The sequence below is a fragment of the Lacerta agilis genome, chromosome 4, assembly GCF_009819535.1.
Source record: "Lacerta agilis isolate rLacAgi1 chromosome 4, rLacAgi1.pri, whole genome shotgun sequence".
Classification (NCBI taxonomy): domain Eukaryota; kingdom Metazoa; phylum Chordata; class Lepidosauria; order Squamata; family Lacertidae; genus Lacerta; species Lacerta agilis.
In genome coordinates this window covers 64,674,690-64,693,850 of record NC_046315.1, presented here as the reverse complement: position 1 = coordinate 64,693,850, position 19,161 = coordinate 64,674,690, and the positions used below count along the sequence as shown (strand labels likewise).

At 42.2% G+C, this 19,161-nt stretch overlaps 1 protein-coding gene across 2 annotated transcripts in view; it reads right to left on the bottom strand.

The window, feature by feature from the left end:
• GPM6B (glycoprotein M6B) overlaps nucleotides 1–16,402 on the bottom strand; it is a 102,433-nt gene extending 86,031 nt beyond the window's left edge. The window contains exon 1 of one of the 2 annotated variants that reach the window (XM_033147393.1): nucleotides 16,249–16,402. In XM_033147393.1, coding sequence (XP_033003284.1) covers nucleotides 16,249–16,252 — 4 coding nt within the window. In that variant the 5' untranslated portion in view covers nucleotides 16,253–16,402. The remainder of the gene's footprint in view (nucleotides 1–16,248) is intronic. The other variant, XM_033147396.1, reaches the window with a different exon arrangement.
• Between the last annotated feature and the right edge of the window lie 2,759 nt (nucleotides 16,403–19,161).

Below are 19,161 nucleotides of genomic sequence, written 5' to 3'. Positions count from 1 at the left end.
TAGGGAAGGGCTGTGGCTCAAAGGGAAAGGACATGAGTTAATGGAAGAGCACAAGATTTTCACGCAGTAATTCAATCCACGCTTAATCCTCAGCATGTCCAAACCAGGACAAGGAAAGACTCCTGAATCCCTGGATAGTCACCATTCAGTGTTGGCAATAGTAATCTAGAGAAATACAAGTGACTCAGTATAAGGCAACTTTCTATGTTCCTAAATCGCATGCATTTCAGTCCCACCTAGATGCTCAATATGCAGCAATTGTAAGCTGGGATTCAGCTAGGATGGTGCTTCTCCTGAAACAATTGTGGGGAGGGGTAGATAACCACTTTGCCACATCCCCTTTAACTAAAATTCTGGTCAACACTGACTACTAGAATTTTCCCTTCATCTCAGTTTCTTTCACTTCCGTTAAATATGCATTTCCAAAATCATGTCCCTCCACAGATTCCCTACACTGTCATTCAGCACAGACTTCTTATCCTTACCTTCAAAGCTCCCCGTGACCATCTCCAACCTTATCTTTCTGCCCTCATTTCCCACTTTTCGCTCATACAATTATACTACCTTTCTCTATCCAAGCCTCCCACCTCACTTAAATCACTATATTTCCCAGTGCTAAGCTTTACATGCTCCTTCCAATAATTTTTGCTATTAGCCTCATTATTGTCCTCTATCTGAACTCAAAACCCGCCAGCTTTTGGCTTAACTCTTTAGTCCTGATTTAAATTGCATCTAGGTACCAATAACTGCATTTGCTCATATTCAGCCCATTACCTCTGCCTCCCCCCACTTCTCCCTCACAAACTGTCACTATTAAGACTTTACATTTTCAATAAAGGTACCACTCTGCCCATTTGGCGTAATAATAAAGGAAGATCATATTCACTGCACAGCTTACTTTTCTTTTTAAAAATAAAATCAAGCAGTGCTGTAACTGCAACCAGCTAATTCCTGTATATACTAGTCAAGAGAATTAAGGACTAATTTTAACTATGAGATGGGTCACTTCTGAACTGAGAAGAGGAGTGGGTGGGAGAAAATGTCTGAACAGGTATGGAGCAATAGCCTGATGGGCAGAATACCCAAAAGTAATTATGTGATATATGCTGAGCATGTGCAATATAGCTTGTATGTCCAATAAAGAGATTACAAATTCATCAAAAGGGTCACAGGGTGCATGTTTGTTTCCATATAGAGCAACATTTACATAAGAAATTATCATTATACACATTGAGAAAATGACAATTTTCATGGTACAGACTTATACTATATGTTAAGGACCACTCACATTCTACGTTATTCACTTATTTTAATACCTGCCCTTCACTGTAAGGTTCCAGAGTGGGTTACAATCCTTTACAATTCATTAAACTTGTTGTGAAAGGCTGAAGACATGCCAGTAAGTAGTAGATGTACTTAACTAACCGATTGACATATTATTGCTCAAGTTAACAGCCAACATATTTAAAGCATTTTGCCCCCACTCTTCTGAAGGGGAAAAAAGTCCCCAAAGCATCTTACAAAAATCAAGAATCAGACATAATCTTGGAAGGCACAAACAAAAGGCAAAGTGACTGGGAAGGAGAAGAGGAGAAAGCAAACTCAAGCAGTAGGTTGCTAGTTACAGAGTTGTTATAATGGGGAGAATTCAATTCATAGAGGCTCTAAAAGTTGCTAGCCGACCCAATGTTGAGAGACCCTGTAGTCCCATCTCTCCATCGGCAATAGCCTGGTGGAATAGTTGTTGCCAGACCACAGCAAAGATACGTTAGGTGCCCTCTATAGATTACATGGAAGCCACAGTTCTGTAAGATGCATCTCATGAGTCTACTGCAACATTTTAAAGGACTGCAACTAAAAAAAGAAAGAAAGGTGCCAGTACTCACCATGAAGTTATTACAGTAAGTGCCACACCTTAAACCTTTTTTGGGGGGGAACTGTGTATCCCCCAGAAACAAAGCACTGATTACATCTCTTACTCATATTCTCAAATCTTTATTGGAATATGTACCATCTTAAGGCAGCCTTGTAAAGGAAAGTTTTCAATGCTTGATGTTTTATTATGTTTTTATATTTGTTGGAAGCTGCCCAGGATGGCTGGGGCAACCCAGTCAGATGGACGGAGTACAAATTTATTACTACTACTACTACTACAAGATTTCAGTAGGGTTCAGTACAAAAAAAATCACTCATCAAAAACCTGCATCTAACACTTAAGTTAGTGTTACATTCACGACTCTTCATTGTGTGTTGCAGAAACCTGGCTACCATCTCCATCTTATCCCCATACTGTGTAAGTATAAGAAAGGCTACTTTACATTTGTTTTTCTGAATGCCACTGCCTACTAACAACCAACTGATTAATAAACTTATATCCATTTGTCTGATACCAGGGGCAGTGCAAAATAACGTGCACACCTGATTCTATTATATCTCTTGCACCTTTCTTAAGAAAACAGAGAGAGACAATGCATGACAGGATTTGGACCACTAGAAGATTTTTCCAAGTGCTTCCATCCACACACAGCTAGAGTTTATATCATCAATAAGATTGGTGCAATGGGCATGTCTGTTTTATGGCTCTTCTTGGGCATTTCCACAGGTCAGTGCTGAAACAACGGCAGTATTTCCACATAATGCTAAGCCAAGAATGTGGTGCACTGGCCACACATGCAAGCCTGATCACTTCAGCTTCAGTCCTTCTCCTGTATGAGTGGGGTACAAACCAGGAAAGGGATAGGCAGCTAAGTGCTACATTCAAACCTAGGATTCTGGTTTCTCTCTCTCTCTCGTCATGACTGCTAGCCTGTGGTTTTATGAAAAATGCAAAAGAATCATTAAAAGGGGGGCTAACAAAAAAAATGTCCAGCTGCTGAAATCGTCAGTTGGAAATTTAAAGATTGCTCCCAGAAACAAGAATAAGAAGTCCTCAAAGCAGAAGGCATGAAGGATGAGGGGGAGGTGAGTGAGGCGTGGTGGGAGAAGGGTGGAGTTCAAGATAAACCAAGGAGAGAATTCAGGGGAAATGACCAACTATGTCTCTTTAATGGTGGCTTGTGGCCGTAGTTTCCCTCCTTTCCAGATGTTATTGTCCCATAGTGAAAATCTGGGTTGTGTGAAGTTAGAGGTTCATCCAGAATTAATGTAGGGACAATCCACATTAAGCAAAAGTGTGACCTGGCTCCACCCTCAATTCCACTGGCAACAATTGCACCATGGGATACAGTTTCCAGAGCTGCTCAAGCATAGCTAAACCAATACAATTTTAACACAAGGATGTGTTTCTCTCCATCAACCACATGAAGCGGGAATGAGTTATGCCCAAGTGTGAAAGGACGTCATTATCTGGCACTTCAGAAGAGATGTTAGCAAGACGTTTTATACCAGGAAGGTGACATTTGCAGGCAAAAGTTAGCCTGTTTTTATGAGCAGTGATGAGTACACCCAGACTGCTCTGAGAAACAGTTAATACTTTGCTTCATGCTTTTTCATTGACCATGTTTGGACTATTAGAGCATGACATAATAAGCTGAAATATGAAAAAGTCTTTCAGCTGCACACAAAGCTTCTTTGCTTTTCCCTTTGCACAAGTGAGTGAGCAAGCAAACAGGAGGTCCTCCATTAACTATAAACCAGGGAATTATGGCCAACAACTTCAGAACAAGTCAGAATATTCAAACATGGTTTGAAGTCTATTCATTGCAAAGCTGTTAACCATAGTTTCCTGGTTCAGACAAAACAAGACACTCTAGTTAAAAGAAAATTTCCTGGCTGGTTGGTTTACCCCTTCACACATGGGTGTTGCATATACAGCAAGGAGGCTTATTCATATGTCACCTTACTAAGTCAAAATATGACCACCCAAACTCTCCCACAAAATGGTACAATTAAGCACTGTCTTCTCTCAGCATTTTATGCAAGGGGCGTCAGCTGTGAGTCAATCGCCCAAGGAGGAAATCTGAATCCTACATTCTGTACTGCTGCCTCTGAAATGGACAGCTGCATTAGTACACTGTTTTAAAGGAAATCCATTTGACATACACAGAAACTAGTCTGCTCTTCTGAATTCAATATGCATGTGTTGTGTAGATTAATTTACCATGCTCCAGCTGTGCTTATATGTTTTTTCCCTCCATGAAATAATGCTGTTAAAACCACAGATCCCTTTGTTATATATCTTATGGGGATAATTCACAAGAGTAGTACTTGCCTAAACAGAGCTTCCATCAGCAGCTGCTCCCACCAAGCAATGTTTATTTTCAATTTGTCACAAATATAAGAGTCACTGTGTCCATGGCTTAGGAAAATCTGGGTTCAAATCCAGTATTTACCATCAAGCTGAGCGGTAGACCTGGGGCCAGTCACATGCTTTCAGCCCAGTCTCCTCCACAGGATTGTTGTGAGGTTAGAATGAGTGCGACCTCCATGCATGTGCATTGTTGTGAGCTGTTTGGAGGAAGGATGGAATGAAAATGTGAGATAAAAATAATGGATATGAAGATGTGGCAATAATTATGGTATCTGATTGCAAGATCTAGTAATAATATGGTAGGAATCATGCTCTGTTTCCTATTCACAGCAGGGACCAACTCCCTGAAGACTAAAAAACAGATTACTGCTTTTGGAATAAAATTTAGATATGGATTTGTGCACAACTGATGCCTTTTTTTACTGGCAACTTGTCAAGCTAGACAGAAGTTAATAGGTGTCAAACATCACAGGGAAGCAAAGCAAAGCTTTAATTTCCTCAGATCAGCATTCCAGACAATGTTTACAGACAACTTTTTCGCAAAGGGTTATTCAAGTAGTCCCCCCCCCTTATAAACATCGGCTGGCTGAAATCTAAGCTTGGGGGGGGGGACATCACTGCCAGGATTATACCAAACTCTGCATTTATTTCCCCAGAATCTCTTCCCCTTTTTTCAGCACGCTCTCCAATATCAACAAGAACTCTCCAGACATCTGTGCTGTGGGTATTGTAGCCCCCAAAAGTTGGGTCACAAACATAACCCCAATATAGCATCAGGCTGGTACATCCATGCTTCAACCGAGTGTGCAACAATTTCCATTCCATTTTGCTGGCTTGCTTTGATAAACAAGCAAAATTGCAACTTGGAGAGAAGGGCAGAAGAGGTGGGCAGGCAAGGGGGTGTATCTTTGAAAGTGCCAGTTGCAAACTTTTCAAATTTTTATTTCAGTTGTTTATACTGTGGGTTCCTCTAGTGGTGCATAGTTACAAGTGAATAGAGATTCCACTGAGTGCAACTTGGTGCAGAGACATGTCCATATCTAGATGTGCATTCTGACCTGCTTTTTTACCAGCTGCATTGACTGCTGGTAAAGGTAGATCTGCAAGCATGCACATATAGACCATTCTACTTTCACATTAAGATCTGCTTGAGAATCCCTGCATATAGGCCTACTGTAAGATTAATTTATGGGACACGGGTGCCACTGTGGGTTAAACCACAGAACCTAGGGCTTGCTGATCAGAAGGTCGGCAGTTTGAATCCCCGCGACGGGGTGAGCTCCCGTTGCTTGGTCCCTGCTCCTGCCAACCTAGCAGTTCGAAAGCACAAAGTGCAAGTAGATAAATAGCTACCACTCCAGCGGGAAGGTAAACGGCGTTTTCATGTGCTGCTCTGGTTCGCCAGAAGCGGCTTAGTCATGCTGGCCACGTGACCCAAAAGCTGTACACCGGCTCCCTCGGCCAATAAAGCAAGATGAGCGCCGCAACCCCAGAGTCATTCGTGACTGGACCTAATGGGCAGGGGTCCCTTTACCTTTTAAGATCAATTTGGCTGGAGAGCACAAGGGACAAGGCCTTCTCAGTTGTGACTTCTAGCTTATGGAACTCCCTCCCCACCAATCTCCATTTGGCCCAAAGTTTAGAAACTTACCTGTTTTGAGTGAGCTTCTCTAAAGTTCTTTAATGCTGCTGGTCTGGAATTATTAAGCTGTTTTAACCATCTTTTAGAGATGTGGCATTGTTTGGAGAATAAGCTGCTGGGTTAACTAATGTTTAAAACACTCTGGGCCATGTAAGCTTTTATGGTACTGTTCTCCAATTCTGAATCATCAATATGAATGTGTTGTTCTAATGCATTTTGTGTGCTTTATTGCTGTTGTGAGCTATACCTGTATACCTGAAGGAGCGTCTCCACCCCCATCGTTCAGCCCGGACACTGAGGTCCAGCTTCTGACAGTTCCTGCCCTGCAAGATGTGAGGTTGCAGGGAACCAGGCAGAGGACCTTCTTGGTAGTGGCGCCTGCCCTGTGGAATGCTCTCCCATCAGGAAATAAGCAACTATTCAATTTTTTAAAGACATCTGAAGGCAGCCCTGTTTAGGGAAGTTTTTAATGTTTAATGCTGTATTGTGTTTTTAATATTTGATTGGGAGCAGCCCAGAATGGCTGGGGAAACCCAGCCAGATGTGAGGGGTATAAATAATAAATTATTATTAATAATAATTATTATTAAGATGGCACACAAATATAGGAGGATGGAAGACTGGGACAGTGATACCTGTTAGTTGTAGGGAGACACCTAAATACAAAGACACCTTCAACCTCGCATATAACAGACCCATATGGTGAAATTCAGTAGCAAACGTAGAATTCTCCTTGTTAATTATTAGAGTGCAAAATGGAAGCAATGGAGGAGAGGAACTTGCTGGGGAGTTGCACTTGGTGGAACAAGATGCTCAACCCTTTTCTTGTCTGCCACCACTTATTGCCTGCAACCCGCCCCCGCCCCCCATCCCCACAGCTGCTTTTCTTCATTTGATGAGCAGATGGGAGTCCTTAGCTAGGGAAAAACCAGCATGGGAAAACTGCAGAGGATCCCTGCTCAAATCTCCACACTGCTTAGTAGATGTGTGGCAAGCATGGGACTGGGAACTACCAGGTTTTAATGAAGCGCTACAGTAAGTCAATTTCTCTTATATTAAATTTTATGTTTTTCACCTTTCTGACTAAAGGTAGAAGGTGATAATATTCAATTCCATGAATGAACAGGTCACCTCTAACGATGACATGCTCAGGAAGCCAACATATCCATAAATGAAAACTTTACTGAAGGTCACACTTGGAAAGGCGATACTTTCTATCCTCTGTATTAATTTATTCTCTTTCAAACTTACACAATGATTTAAGTCTGTATAAATAAAATAAAGAGGAACTTATGAATCTGTTGGGGGTTTTGGAGAGATATTTATGTTTCTTTGTCTCTAGAGTAATTTATATTCTATTGAATCTTCATTGAAGACCACTCCTTGGAATATCTAGACTACTGACAATCTGATTGCCACTGTGAGTGTGCACTACAGCCTCCATTAAGTTAAGCAGTGGAGACAGCAATACACTCTATTACTTTTTTCAGAGGTACAGTGTCCCTAATCATCCTTTCTTTTATTTTCTGTTTTGTCAGAGTAGTAACCAAAGTCATCTTTCTTGAGTCTTATTCAATAGCAGGTTGATTTCTGGGTCAGCAACCTTTATGGTCAGTGGACACATCTGGAATTTTGAGAGTGTGCCATGGGCACCAGTCACAAAATGGCTGCCATGAGGTCTGTGGCACAACACAATAACTGCCACATCTGAAAGAGAGGCAGGACTACAAAATGGTGTTGGAATGTCCCCACATCAGTGGAGAAAAGGCACTGCCCACTGCTCCACAACACTTTACAGCTAATCTCTATTCAGAGTAGAAGAGAGGGTGGGTGTCTAATTGGCATCCAATGTGGACAAGTTTAATGCAGGAGCATCACAACTCGGAGTCAGGAGTGGAGCAAAACAACCACCACCACCAGTCTTGGTGTAGTGTGGATTTGCTGGCACCCTAGGAAGCACTGACAGGCACAATGTTGGCCATCACTGTTCTATATCTACATTACTGTGCAAGTAAAAGGGCAACATTGACCCCAGCCTTAAGCAGGGAGTTCCTTGCGTGACCCGTCCTGACCCTGCATAGATTAGATTTCAGAATTCCACAAGATGGGGACAACCTTCAAGGGTGTGTGTAAGGATGTGAACAGATGTTAGAAGGTGATATATTTACTAGATATTATCTTTCCTTCTTCACATTTGTGAATTCAGCAGAGTGCATCCCTTTGAAGCTTCAAAAGGTATCTCACAGTGTGGATGCTCTTGTGACCGTGCTGACTTGATATGTGAACATAGATATCGTGCATGAACTGAACACAATGGAATTTAGGCTCAGTTTAAGAACGTTAAAAAGTGAAAGTGTAGAATTCTTTAGTACTTTAGAACAAGTGTTCACTATGATCTTCCTATTGCATAAGCAAGCAAAATAACCCAACAAAGTTCAGAGAGCAATGATAGATATTAAAGTTAAAACAATCCAAAGTGTCAAATTCTGTCATCCAACTTGAACAGAGAACTTATTCAAGGAACCATTGATCAAAGCAAGTTCAAGATCTCTTGTAACATTTTAAACAATACAGTCCAGTGTGTTTTCATGCTTAACTTTAAAAGCATATTATGACTCACTCACTACATTGTAAGAAAAGAATCAGTTGTGTGATAGTTCACATACAAAAACCAGACTTTTTTTTAAAATGCTTGGTTCCCTTGGTTTATAATTCAAATGAGATCTGAAACAAACAAAAACACAATGAAGTTTCAAGAACAATGGATTATTTATTTAGGTAAAGAGAGATAGCAATTAATATTTTTAAGTTCATCAGGGGAAAGGTATGCATATGAAAAGAAAGGATTTAAGCATGGACTGGACCAAAGGATCCCACAATTGAAATGTAGCCAACTATAATGACCAATACTAATCAAATTTGACCATTACTGTGTCTCACAAAGGGTTTTTAATCCTGCCTGGACAAAATGTACAGTTGAATAGGAAGAAAGAGGGCTGCTTTTCTTTCAGGATTTGCCTCCAGCTGTTCAGAAGAAGAAAGCACAGTTTAAACACAAACAGATTTGTCTTTCTTTTCCCAGTTCAAATCGTACGTCGGAGCCCTAACCCCAGGTAGTTAAAAGTATGGTGTCCATGGAGTTTGTAACTAACATAACTTTTCAACAGTAGCAGTGTGGCCAAAGATCTAGTTGATTTTCTTGAAGTTACCTTTTCAAAAGTTCACTGGGAAAAAAACGTGTGCCATCTTCTCTCTCAAACAAAAAGTGGCATTAGTCTTCCGAGAAGAGACGGAGATGCATAGAGCTGATGTTTGTATAATCAACTTTTCTTTAGTATTCTCCAGCTATGTCCTTTAAAAGTGGGGGGAGGAACTGGCCTGCTCATTTCCTCTTCTCTTATGAAAACCCCAGTGTTCAAGACCCATTCAGCTTAGTCGGTCTCACGCCAAGGAATCTGGCTACAAGATTGTTTCTCAGGCATGTAACAGAGTTTAGACTGAAAAGGGAGGGGTTGGGATGGAAGTTAGTAACACATGGACAGTTAACAAGCAGCCAGATCCAACTATTCCTCTGGCACAATATCTTCCTAAGCCTGCTTTAGAGGGAGGAGCTGTGTTGTACAATCCTCTGTCAGCAAAAGGTATTTGCATGCACAAGGCAGGTTTGCCAGTGTATCTATTGACACCAACGAGGTATATAACAAAACACCCTTCTCTTGAAATATCAAAGTCCTTTTTGCTTTTAGCATGGTATTCATACCCAAGTTCTGATTTTCATACAAACCTCTGGGAGGCACAGCAAAAGTCTACAGGGAACAACTGAGGTGCAGCTCTGAAGTCTGGATGTTCCTTCAGCAGCAGTTTGGGGGACCCTGCTGGGCAATGCAGTAACTTGAAAAGGGTCACCTGCCCTCGACTCAAAGGCTACAATAGCCCCAAAAGGGTATGGTGGCTTGCCTGATCTAGTATTCAGACAAACAAGCATGAGAGTCAGAAAATCCATCTGATGTAGTTAAGTCTATAAGCCAGTTAGGAAATTTCCTAATAATTCAAAATCTATCAAGAGCCAAACCAAGTGTCTGCACAGCTACCAAAAGCATGAGGGCCTGTCTGGAACTGAAGCTCCTGTTGAGGTGGCTAGTCTAATCCACAGTGCTTTGAGAATGTCTTCACAACTCAAACTGCATTCTGAGGACCTGTTTAAAGATGGACAGGGTTCAACTTCAGAGTCCTTCCCCACCCTCAGTTGGTAACATCAGGGGTACCAAGTAACTACTTACCATGACTGGGCAGTTCCTGTTAGTTTGCTCATTCCTTAATGTGGTTTACTGATCAAATCTTGTTCAGGTTCTCATTAATTATTGGCCAGCTAAGCACTGGCATTAGAAAACAGTATCTCATCCAACTCTCATCCCTCACTTTCCTGAGCTTCCCTAGTGAAATCTATCCGACTCCCTTTGCACCAGAAGGGCAAAGCAATAGCCCAGGTAGATAAGAATATTGGAAAGAGTGTGACTTCTATAAGTGAGCTGTGGGGTGAAGTGCATTCAGAGCTCCATCGGGAGGAACACTGTTAGTTGCCCTTGTGTTACAGAGGCCTGATTGGAGTCCAATAGAAGTTGGGTATTTAGTGCCACTAGTCCTGTGCTGTGGAAGGACTATTCTTTCAGCAGAGATTTGGCAGGCAAAACCGCTTGGCTTTCAGGTGTATCTTGAATGCCCTTTCATGCCAAGAGGCCTTCGCAGGTGTTTAAATTGATTAACAAGTCAATTTAATGATTATTTGTATTGTTTACAATGGTATTTTATGTTTTACAGTTGTGCACTACCCACCACCCATATTTTACAATATGGCTGTATAGAATAAACAAATGTTCTGATCGCAACTAACAGTTTCAGGCAGGATGGAACATTAACAAACGTTTTAGAGTGGCCTTTGTTTTAAAACAGCAAGTTCTTCTTTTCTCAAAGATCAAGACTGTTGCTTTAACAGCCCTGGCCAAAGCAACATTGTTTCTGGATGCTTCCAATCGTGCTCTGGACAGCAGTCCTTTTGCTTATCTTCTTCACATGCTTGCTATTGCAAGCAAGACTCCAGTCTTGCCCCACAGTAGGTCACTGTCCCCAAATGCTGCTTATCTAAACTAAAACTGTCAAAACAACACTAAGTCTCCAGGTCCAAATCTCTGTTGGTACACTTTACAGAACTGATCATAAAAGGTTTCTTCTTTTTTAACCTTTGTTGTTATCACGTTCAAACAATAGAAACGCAAACATACCTCCACCCCAGTTTAAGAGTCCATATCTTATTTAATTAGCTAAAAACCTGGGAGAAGAGGAATGTTTTTTGCCTGGCGTATAAAGTTATGTAACAAAGGTGCCAGATGAGCCTCCATGGGGAGTGCATCCCACAAATGGGGAGCCACCACAACAAGGCCCTTTCTCATGTTGCCACCTCCAGAACTCTCACAGAGAAGGAACACAAAGGAGAGCCTCAGATGATGAGCACAGGGTCAGGGTTGGTTCATATGGGTAGAGTCAGTCTTGAGATATTGTGGTCCTAAGCCATTAAGGCTTTATAGGTCAAAACCAGCACTTTGAATTGCAGCAATCTAACCTAGAGGTTCTCCTGCCAACCTAGCAGTTCGAAAGCACGTCAAAGTGCAAGTAGATAAATAGGTACCACTCTGGTGGGAAGGTAAATGGCATTTCCGTGTGCTGCTCTGGTTCGCCAGAAGCAGCTTAGTCATGCTGGCCACATGACCCAGAAGCTGTCTCCGGACAAACGCTGACTCCCTCGGCCTATAGAGCGAGATGAGCATGCAACCTCAGAGTCGTCTGCGACTGGACCTGATGGTCAGGGGTACCTTTACCTTTACTCTAGAGGTTAGCAGAGCAAATACAACAAAAGTTAGGCTATCCCTATCCAAATAGGGGTGCAACTGGGCCGTCATCTGAAGATGATGAAAGTCACTCTGTGCCACTGAAGCCACCTGAGCCTTAGGTGACAGCAAAAAATCCAAAAGTACCTCCAAAAGTACTCTCCAAAAGTACCTGCTCCTTCAGAGAGAGAGTGTGTGTGTAACCCCATCAAGAACAGGCAACCCCCCCCAATCTGTAATGGTCTAGGGAACCGCCCACTAAAAGTGCCTCCGTCTTATCTGGATTGAGCTTCAGTTTGTTGGCTCTCAACTAGTCTGTTACTGAGGCAAGAGCTCAGTCTAGCACATTTACTGCCACACCTGCAGATGTAAAGGAGAATTAGAGCTATTTGTCACCAGCATATTGCTGACAATATACCGGTACTCCAAAACTCTGAATGACCCCCCACTAACGGTTTCATGTAGATGTTGTATGGCATGAGGGATAAAACTGAACCATGGGGCCAAATAGCACTCCCAAACATCACCTTCTGGAAACAGCTATCCAGGTAAGACTTGGAGAGTCGCTTCAAAAGGATACCATAGCCAATGGCATTGAAAGCTGTTGAGAGGTCGAGGAGAATGAACAGGGACACATTTTCCCCCCTCTCTCTCCTAAAAAAAGGTCATCATACAGGCAACCCAAGCAGTTTCTGTGCCAAAACAGGGCCTAACCCCCAACTGAAACAGATCTAGAAAATCTCTTTCCTCCAAGAGCACCTGAATATGATCTGCAGCTACACACTCAAGACCCTTGCCCAAGAAAGGGAAATTGGCAACTGGCTGGTAACGACTTAAGATTTTTCTAATCCAGGGAGGGTTTTCCTCCCCCTTTATAAATGTTATAATAATACTTTTTAAACCATCCTTTTTTACCACAAGTAATATTAAACATATACACTGAAAACAAAGATATCTAAGATTCAATATCAGAACAAATTGCAACAATAATCAGGAAACATTTCACATCTCTCTCCAACTCTTGCTTATAATTGTGATTGTACTCTTTATGGTTCTCTCCTCCCCTTCCACATTTTAATCAATATTCTTCAATACTGCCCTAGTCTCATGATTTAATTTAGTCAGTCAATAAACATTTAACGTCTTAATGTTTTACTGCATTAATGAATCTTAGTAGAAGAATGGTCTACCAAATTCCATAACAGTTAATCAGTTTCAAGTCATGTGTGGAAGCAATTAAGTAGATAGCACAGGATGCCAATAAAAAAAATCATTCTGGAACCTTAATGGTTTGGCTACCATTTCAACTGCCGATCTTTCAATCTTAGGACTAAGAGGCGCGTATCCTTGGATAGGTTGCAGTTGCTTAGCAGACCTGACCCGCTCCTGTACAATGAGTCCAATGTTTAATTTGGTTTTTCAGCTCTTAAGCACACAGCTCGATGAGACCTGTCTCCAAGTTTGCGTTTAGTGGCCCATTTCTGCTGCAAAGAGGCAAAACAATACAGATTGCTTGCAATCATCTTCGATGAATGAGCAGAAACTAGTTTTAAAACTGTTTAGCGTGCTTTAAAAAAGTTAATAGGAATACATTGTATCATTTTGGAATTGCGAAATGAACTGCATGCACCCACATACACAAACAAAGCCAGTCTGTTTGAGCTCTTGCACAAAATAAACTTCTGTGCACCCAACAAATGTATCCAACACCTGGATACATACATGTATCCATATCCACAATGCTCACCCAGGCCTGTTTGAAAAGGCTGAATAAGTTTTTTTTATATGCGAAAATACACACACACACACACACACACACCCAGAAACACTAAATTGCCTATAACCACATCTGGATCAAAGCCAACATAAGTAGATTAATATAAATGGCACTTTCCCCATCAACTTCATTGGAGTGGAGAGTGAACTCCCCATTTGTCAAGGTTAAAAGGGAGAGTTCTTCCTCCTGCCCCTTCCTCCCTTCTTTTAAAGTTAAGTAAGCACTGCAATTCAGGAGCCTAATCTTCATTCCCAACGTATAAGGAATTGTGGAAACCATAAAGCAGTTTGAGAATGTCAGCTAATTTGATGCTGTACATCCGCTTTGGCTTTGGCCAACCAAGACCATATAGACATATAATTTAAACAAAAACCAGATGCACGGCACAAACATCTGGATGCTAACACAGGGATATGAGCTGATAAACAGCAGTCTTGCTCTGATAATGTTCGTTGGGCTGTACAAAGTCTAAAACTCAGCAACTTGGTCTTCTTTATCTGAAGCATCAGCATTTTATGAAACTTCTGCTCTACCCAGAAGCAAAAAGGAATTCATTTTAACCTCCCAAACCAAAAAAGCTTATTGTAAGCGAACTATACAATAGATAGTCTGAGATTCATCTGTGTGCTGAATTTCAGTTATTCCAGTTATTCTGAGAACCAAGATATCCTGCACATATTAAAGTTTATAATTCCAAAACAGAATATTAGGGTCCCCCCTCAATTGTATCTGCAAAGACACAAGAACAACCACAATCAAGCAAGAACTCTGAATAAGCCCTTCTGATTTCAGTTTTTACATCTTTTTTGTATTACTGCTCTTATAAGTATTGCCACACTCCAGAAATCCCCTTAAAATTGGTCACAATTGCATTCACAGTTAAATTTTTTTTCTGTACTGTGAATATACTCCACCAGTTACAGGTGGGTAGCCATGTTGGTCTGCCATAGTCAAAACAAAATCGAAAATTCTTTCTAGTAGCACCTTAGAGACCAACTGAGTTTGTTCCTGGTATGAGCTTTCGTGTGCATGCACACTTCTTCAGATACACTGAAACAGAAGTCACCAGATCCTTAAATATAGTGGGGGAGTGGGGAGGGGTATTACTCAGAAGGGGTATACTCCACCACAATGGGAAAAAACTTTCTTGGCTATTTCTCCTGCCACACCAGTGTTATCTCTAACCTACAATTCCTATACCTACTTTTCCTGATCAGTATGCTACACTTTCTCTACCTCTGCCCACCCCACCCCCCGCAATAACGGGCCCTCACTAAATAAGGACTTCCTGCAATTAATTCAAGTCAATCACCACACCTTCCATATGCTATGTACTATATACCTATTTATTTGATGACCACATAAGCAAAGCAATGTCTCAGGAGTGCATTAGTACATTTATACATTTATGCTGACTGTAAAATTATTACACGTGTCACAGAGAACTGATACCATGCTTAATTCTCACAACTTCATCCAAAAAATAAATCCACGAGACTTCTTTTTTTTAAGCAGCCTACAGCTGGAATGCATTAGTGAAATCTTTGCCATATTCTTTTAGCCATCAAGACTGAGCTCCGGTGCATCGTTATTTCAATAACTCAAAAGCGCTTTAAAAGTAGTTAAATACCTTTTGGGGAGGGGGGGTATGTAAAGTAAAAGGAGGTGTAAAGAAGGGAGGGTTGTCATTTGCACAAAAAATCGGGCAAAACCTTTCCTACAAGGACACCCGCTCGGTCCATGACTTTCAGAGTAGATCTATTGATTGTGTTTAATGAAGCAGGCTTTAAAGTCATACAAGCCTAAACGAAGACACAAGCCGGGATGTATGACTTATAGCCAAGTATAAATTCTCAGTTGGGCTGGGTGGACACACTTAATTCCAAAAAGCGAACACCGTAGCCAAGATCTCAAGAAGGTGAAACGGTTTGCTTATGCCTTCTCTCTAACCATCCCTTTCCAAAATCCAGCTCCAACCCACCAGAGGCAGATTAGATCTGATTTGTTACAATTAAAGAAGGGGCACAGTACGAGTGTGAGTGTCCATGAACTATATGCAGGGCAGTAGCATTGCAGTTTTAAAGTCATGTTACAGTTTTAAAGTCATGTACCAAAACAAAACATGCATCTTAAGCTTGCTTCTTCACACTGCTTTGTGTCTGGTCGGAAGCTTCAAAAGAGCAGACAAAACTCCACTGCAGGGTGATCTGTAGCCAGCGGGGCTCTAACCCAACTGTAAAGTTAAAGGGAGAGGGAGCCTTCCTGGTATCTCAGGGCTCCCTCGGCTGCATTTTGTCGCTTCCCCATCCCTCCTCTCAGCATCCCGAGGAAGACCCAAGGACCTCAAAGGGTAAAGCAACTCCCAACTTCTTCCCAATGCTCAGCACCTCTTTCCCGCCTCCCAAAGAAAGACCCGCGCGCACAAGAGCATGTGCAGAGTGCCTCTCCCATCCTAGCCAGTATCTGCAGTAAGAGGAAAGGAGGCTTCTCCATTCATAGAGAGGGTATAAAATGCAGGGGCGCTTATGAGTTTTAGGTTCTCTCTGCTGCAAAAATTACTCAAGTTTGGGTCCCGCCCCCCTCACACCCGCCTGAGGCTCCCGGAGAGAGCAACATAAGGGGTCGAGGGGAAGGCAGTTCAAACCCCGGAGCCGTTTTCAAGGCAACGCTGAAAGAGCCGAAGCAGCAATTCTCTTACCCATGGCGTCTGGCAAGGCGTGCAGGTGGCTCGGCTGGCGGCGGCAGTAGCGACTTCCCCGCTTGCCCTTCAAGGCTGGTTTTCCCGGGCTGGCTGCGAGGAGACGAGCTAACTCCTCCCGGCGGCGTCCTCTCTCGGAACAGGCGCCTCAGCTGCTCCTCCGCGCGCCGCTCGCTTGCGCCCGCCGGTCCCTCCCTGGATGCGCTCTCGCGCCTGCTTGGCCGAAGGGGGCGGGGCCTCAGAGAGGAGACCCCGCCGCGGGTCGGCAGGCCGGGGAGGCGGGAAGCTCTTCGCCTCGGACGCCTTTGTGAGAGGGGCAGCAAGGCAGTACGAGGAGACTTTAGGTGCCTGGAGCTTCCCGGGCATTGTGTAGCTCTCTATATGCGCCTTGCAGCTAACTCTCTCCTGGGGGAGGATATCTCTAGAGTAACACCATTGGAGCTCTAAGGAATACACGCTTGTAAAGCGCGTGCGCCCTCAGGTGCGTCAGGAGATAAGAAGGCGCCTTCTATTGAGCCGGCCCATCTAGCTCGGTTTCTAGATGGCACCTGGGACCTTCTACACGCCCAACAGAGGCTCCACCAATGAGCTACGACCTTCAGTAGAAATACCTAATGAAGTGGGTGTGGCCAAAGGTCCCTCAGGTGCAGCAGTGTGTCCACCCTCCACCTGCAGCTTCTTCCCCCATCTCTAGGCTTGGAAAAAATTATGTGCTGGTTCAATTTCTGTACTTCAAGGGTTTTTTAATATATAACTGAAGAAACTGCATCTATTGTAATGGGGTGCAGTGGTTGGAGATTATCAGCACTGGAGATGGGCAGGTGAGGAGACAGGTTCATAATCCCCACCTGCCCATAGAGTTTACCTTGGGTGAGCTAACCCTACTTCACCAGGATGTGAGACTACAAAGGGTGAGAGGAGAATCACAGGCAACCTTGGAGGAAAGGCAGAATGTAACAGTAATAACATAAAGGAGGTATTTGGTACACCACTGTCAGACAGAGAAATACGAAGCAAACTAGGAAGTCCTATCTACACGTTAACAATGTGACCCAGCATCATACCATTTTAATCAGGCATGATGGCTTCCTCCAAAGAATCCTGGGAACTCTGGTTTCTTAAGGGTGAAGAGAGTTATTAGGAAACTGCCCCTATTTCCCTCATAGAGCTACAATATCCAGAGTGCATTAACAGTCAGTCCCTCTTCCTAGGGAACTCTGAGAATTATGAACGCCTAACAACTCTCAGTAGAAATGTTGACAAGCCAATGTGCTAAATGATGGTACCAAACCAGTTCAAAGCAGCTGGCGCAGATTCTCCAATTAATATAGAAAAAATCTGCTGTTTGATCTTATGGCCTTTCGAGTAAAGGCAAAAATTCTAGTAAGTGACTAAGATGGATGTCTAAATGATGCTGCTAGACTGGGGTCACCAATTCACCTTTTATTATTTTAGACCACATGGGGAGAAATCGTTCACATGCTGTTACACACACAAATTGTTATGTTTGCTTTGATAGTCAGAACATATTTTATTTTACCTTTTATAGATCATTGTTCATACTGTGGGTGATAATAGCCCTGAAGTTTCTACACCTGAATGTGTGATTTCCAATTACATTTTTCAGCTATTATGTTCAATTATTTTCTGTGTGTGCCATATCATAATATCAATTCAGATTATTGAGAGTGCCAGGGAAAGAGCAAGCCATCTTTGAGATTGATATTTACAAGGTTATTCCATTATGTTCTGAAAATTATCAATGCTGAGCTGAGCACTCGGGGAAAACTGGAAATAATGATCATAGATAGTGAAAGTGCACGATTCTTAACCAGATGTTAGCTTCATAGTGTATTAGAAGCAAAGACAAAAAAAACCCAAAACCCTGCAGGCAAAGGAATGCTGTGTTCTGTACAATTAGGAAAAAAGTAGCTCATTTTATATGGTTCATTGATTTATTTTATGGGGAGGCCAATGGAGCATGCAAGTTATTAAACAGAAGTGTGCTCTAGCTCTTATAGATATCACTACACAGGCATCTTTAGCTATTATTTAAAACATTCATAAAAATGGGGGATGGAGCAAAGTCCTACTGCAGTTCCTTGGAAGATCATATGCTGGAGCAGGTGTTGTCATTTCAAAATGGATTAAAATGAAATAAAAAAATATTATTTATTTAAAAAAAACCCATGCAATATTGACTCAGAGAATGAAACAGCAGCTAAAACCATTAAGACATAGCCAGTTAAAAGTATAGTGTGAGAAAATGGGGTTGGTCTAAACAGCATAGAGGACCCCCCCCCCATAATCACTCTATGGTTACAAGTTTGGGGTTGCACTAAATGTTGGGGTTTTGTTAAAGCACCGTCAAAATCTTGTGACTTTGATAGTAGAAAGAAACTGCTAAAGCAGTCAAAGTGAATGGACATGCTTTGATTGGCAGATTCCTTTTCGTTGGGAAAATATGGTTTTGCATAAGTAAGAACATGGTCAAGTATAGGTGATGTGTTTCCACAGAAACAAAGGATGCTTCCATGCAGATGTTTATTGTGGAATTGGTGATATCCATGCACATGTTTAATGCATTGTCCACATGATGCTGTTGTCATCAAAATGCCAGCCTTTGTTCTTTTTTTTTACATTTAACCCAAATTTCCTCTTACGATGGAAAATCGATTGAGGAAAAAAGAACCCATTATACATCCACGATTAGTGCATTTTTTGGTTGTTGGAGGAGGGAGGTTGGTCCTGTCTGTGGTGGGTGCTCCTCACCTGAGCACAACCTAGCCATTTGTTTCCAGTAGCCTGAATAATAAGAACCTGTTTATTTCCACCGATTACCACATGCTGAAGGCACGTTTTAATTTCTGCAGGGTTCAAAGGAGCTATTTTCTCAAGATCTCAATATGGCAG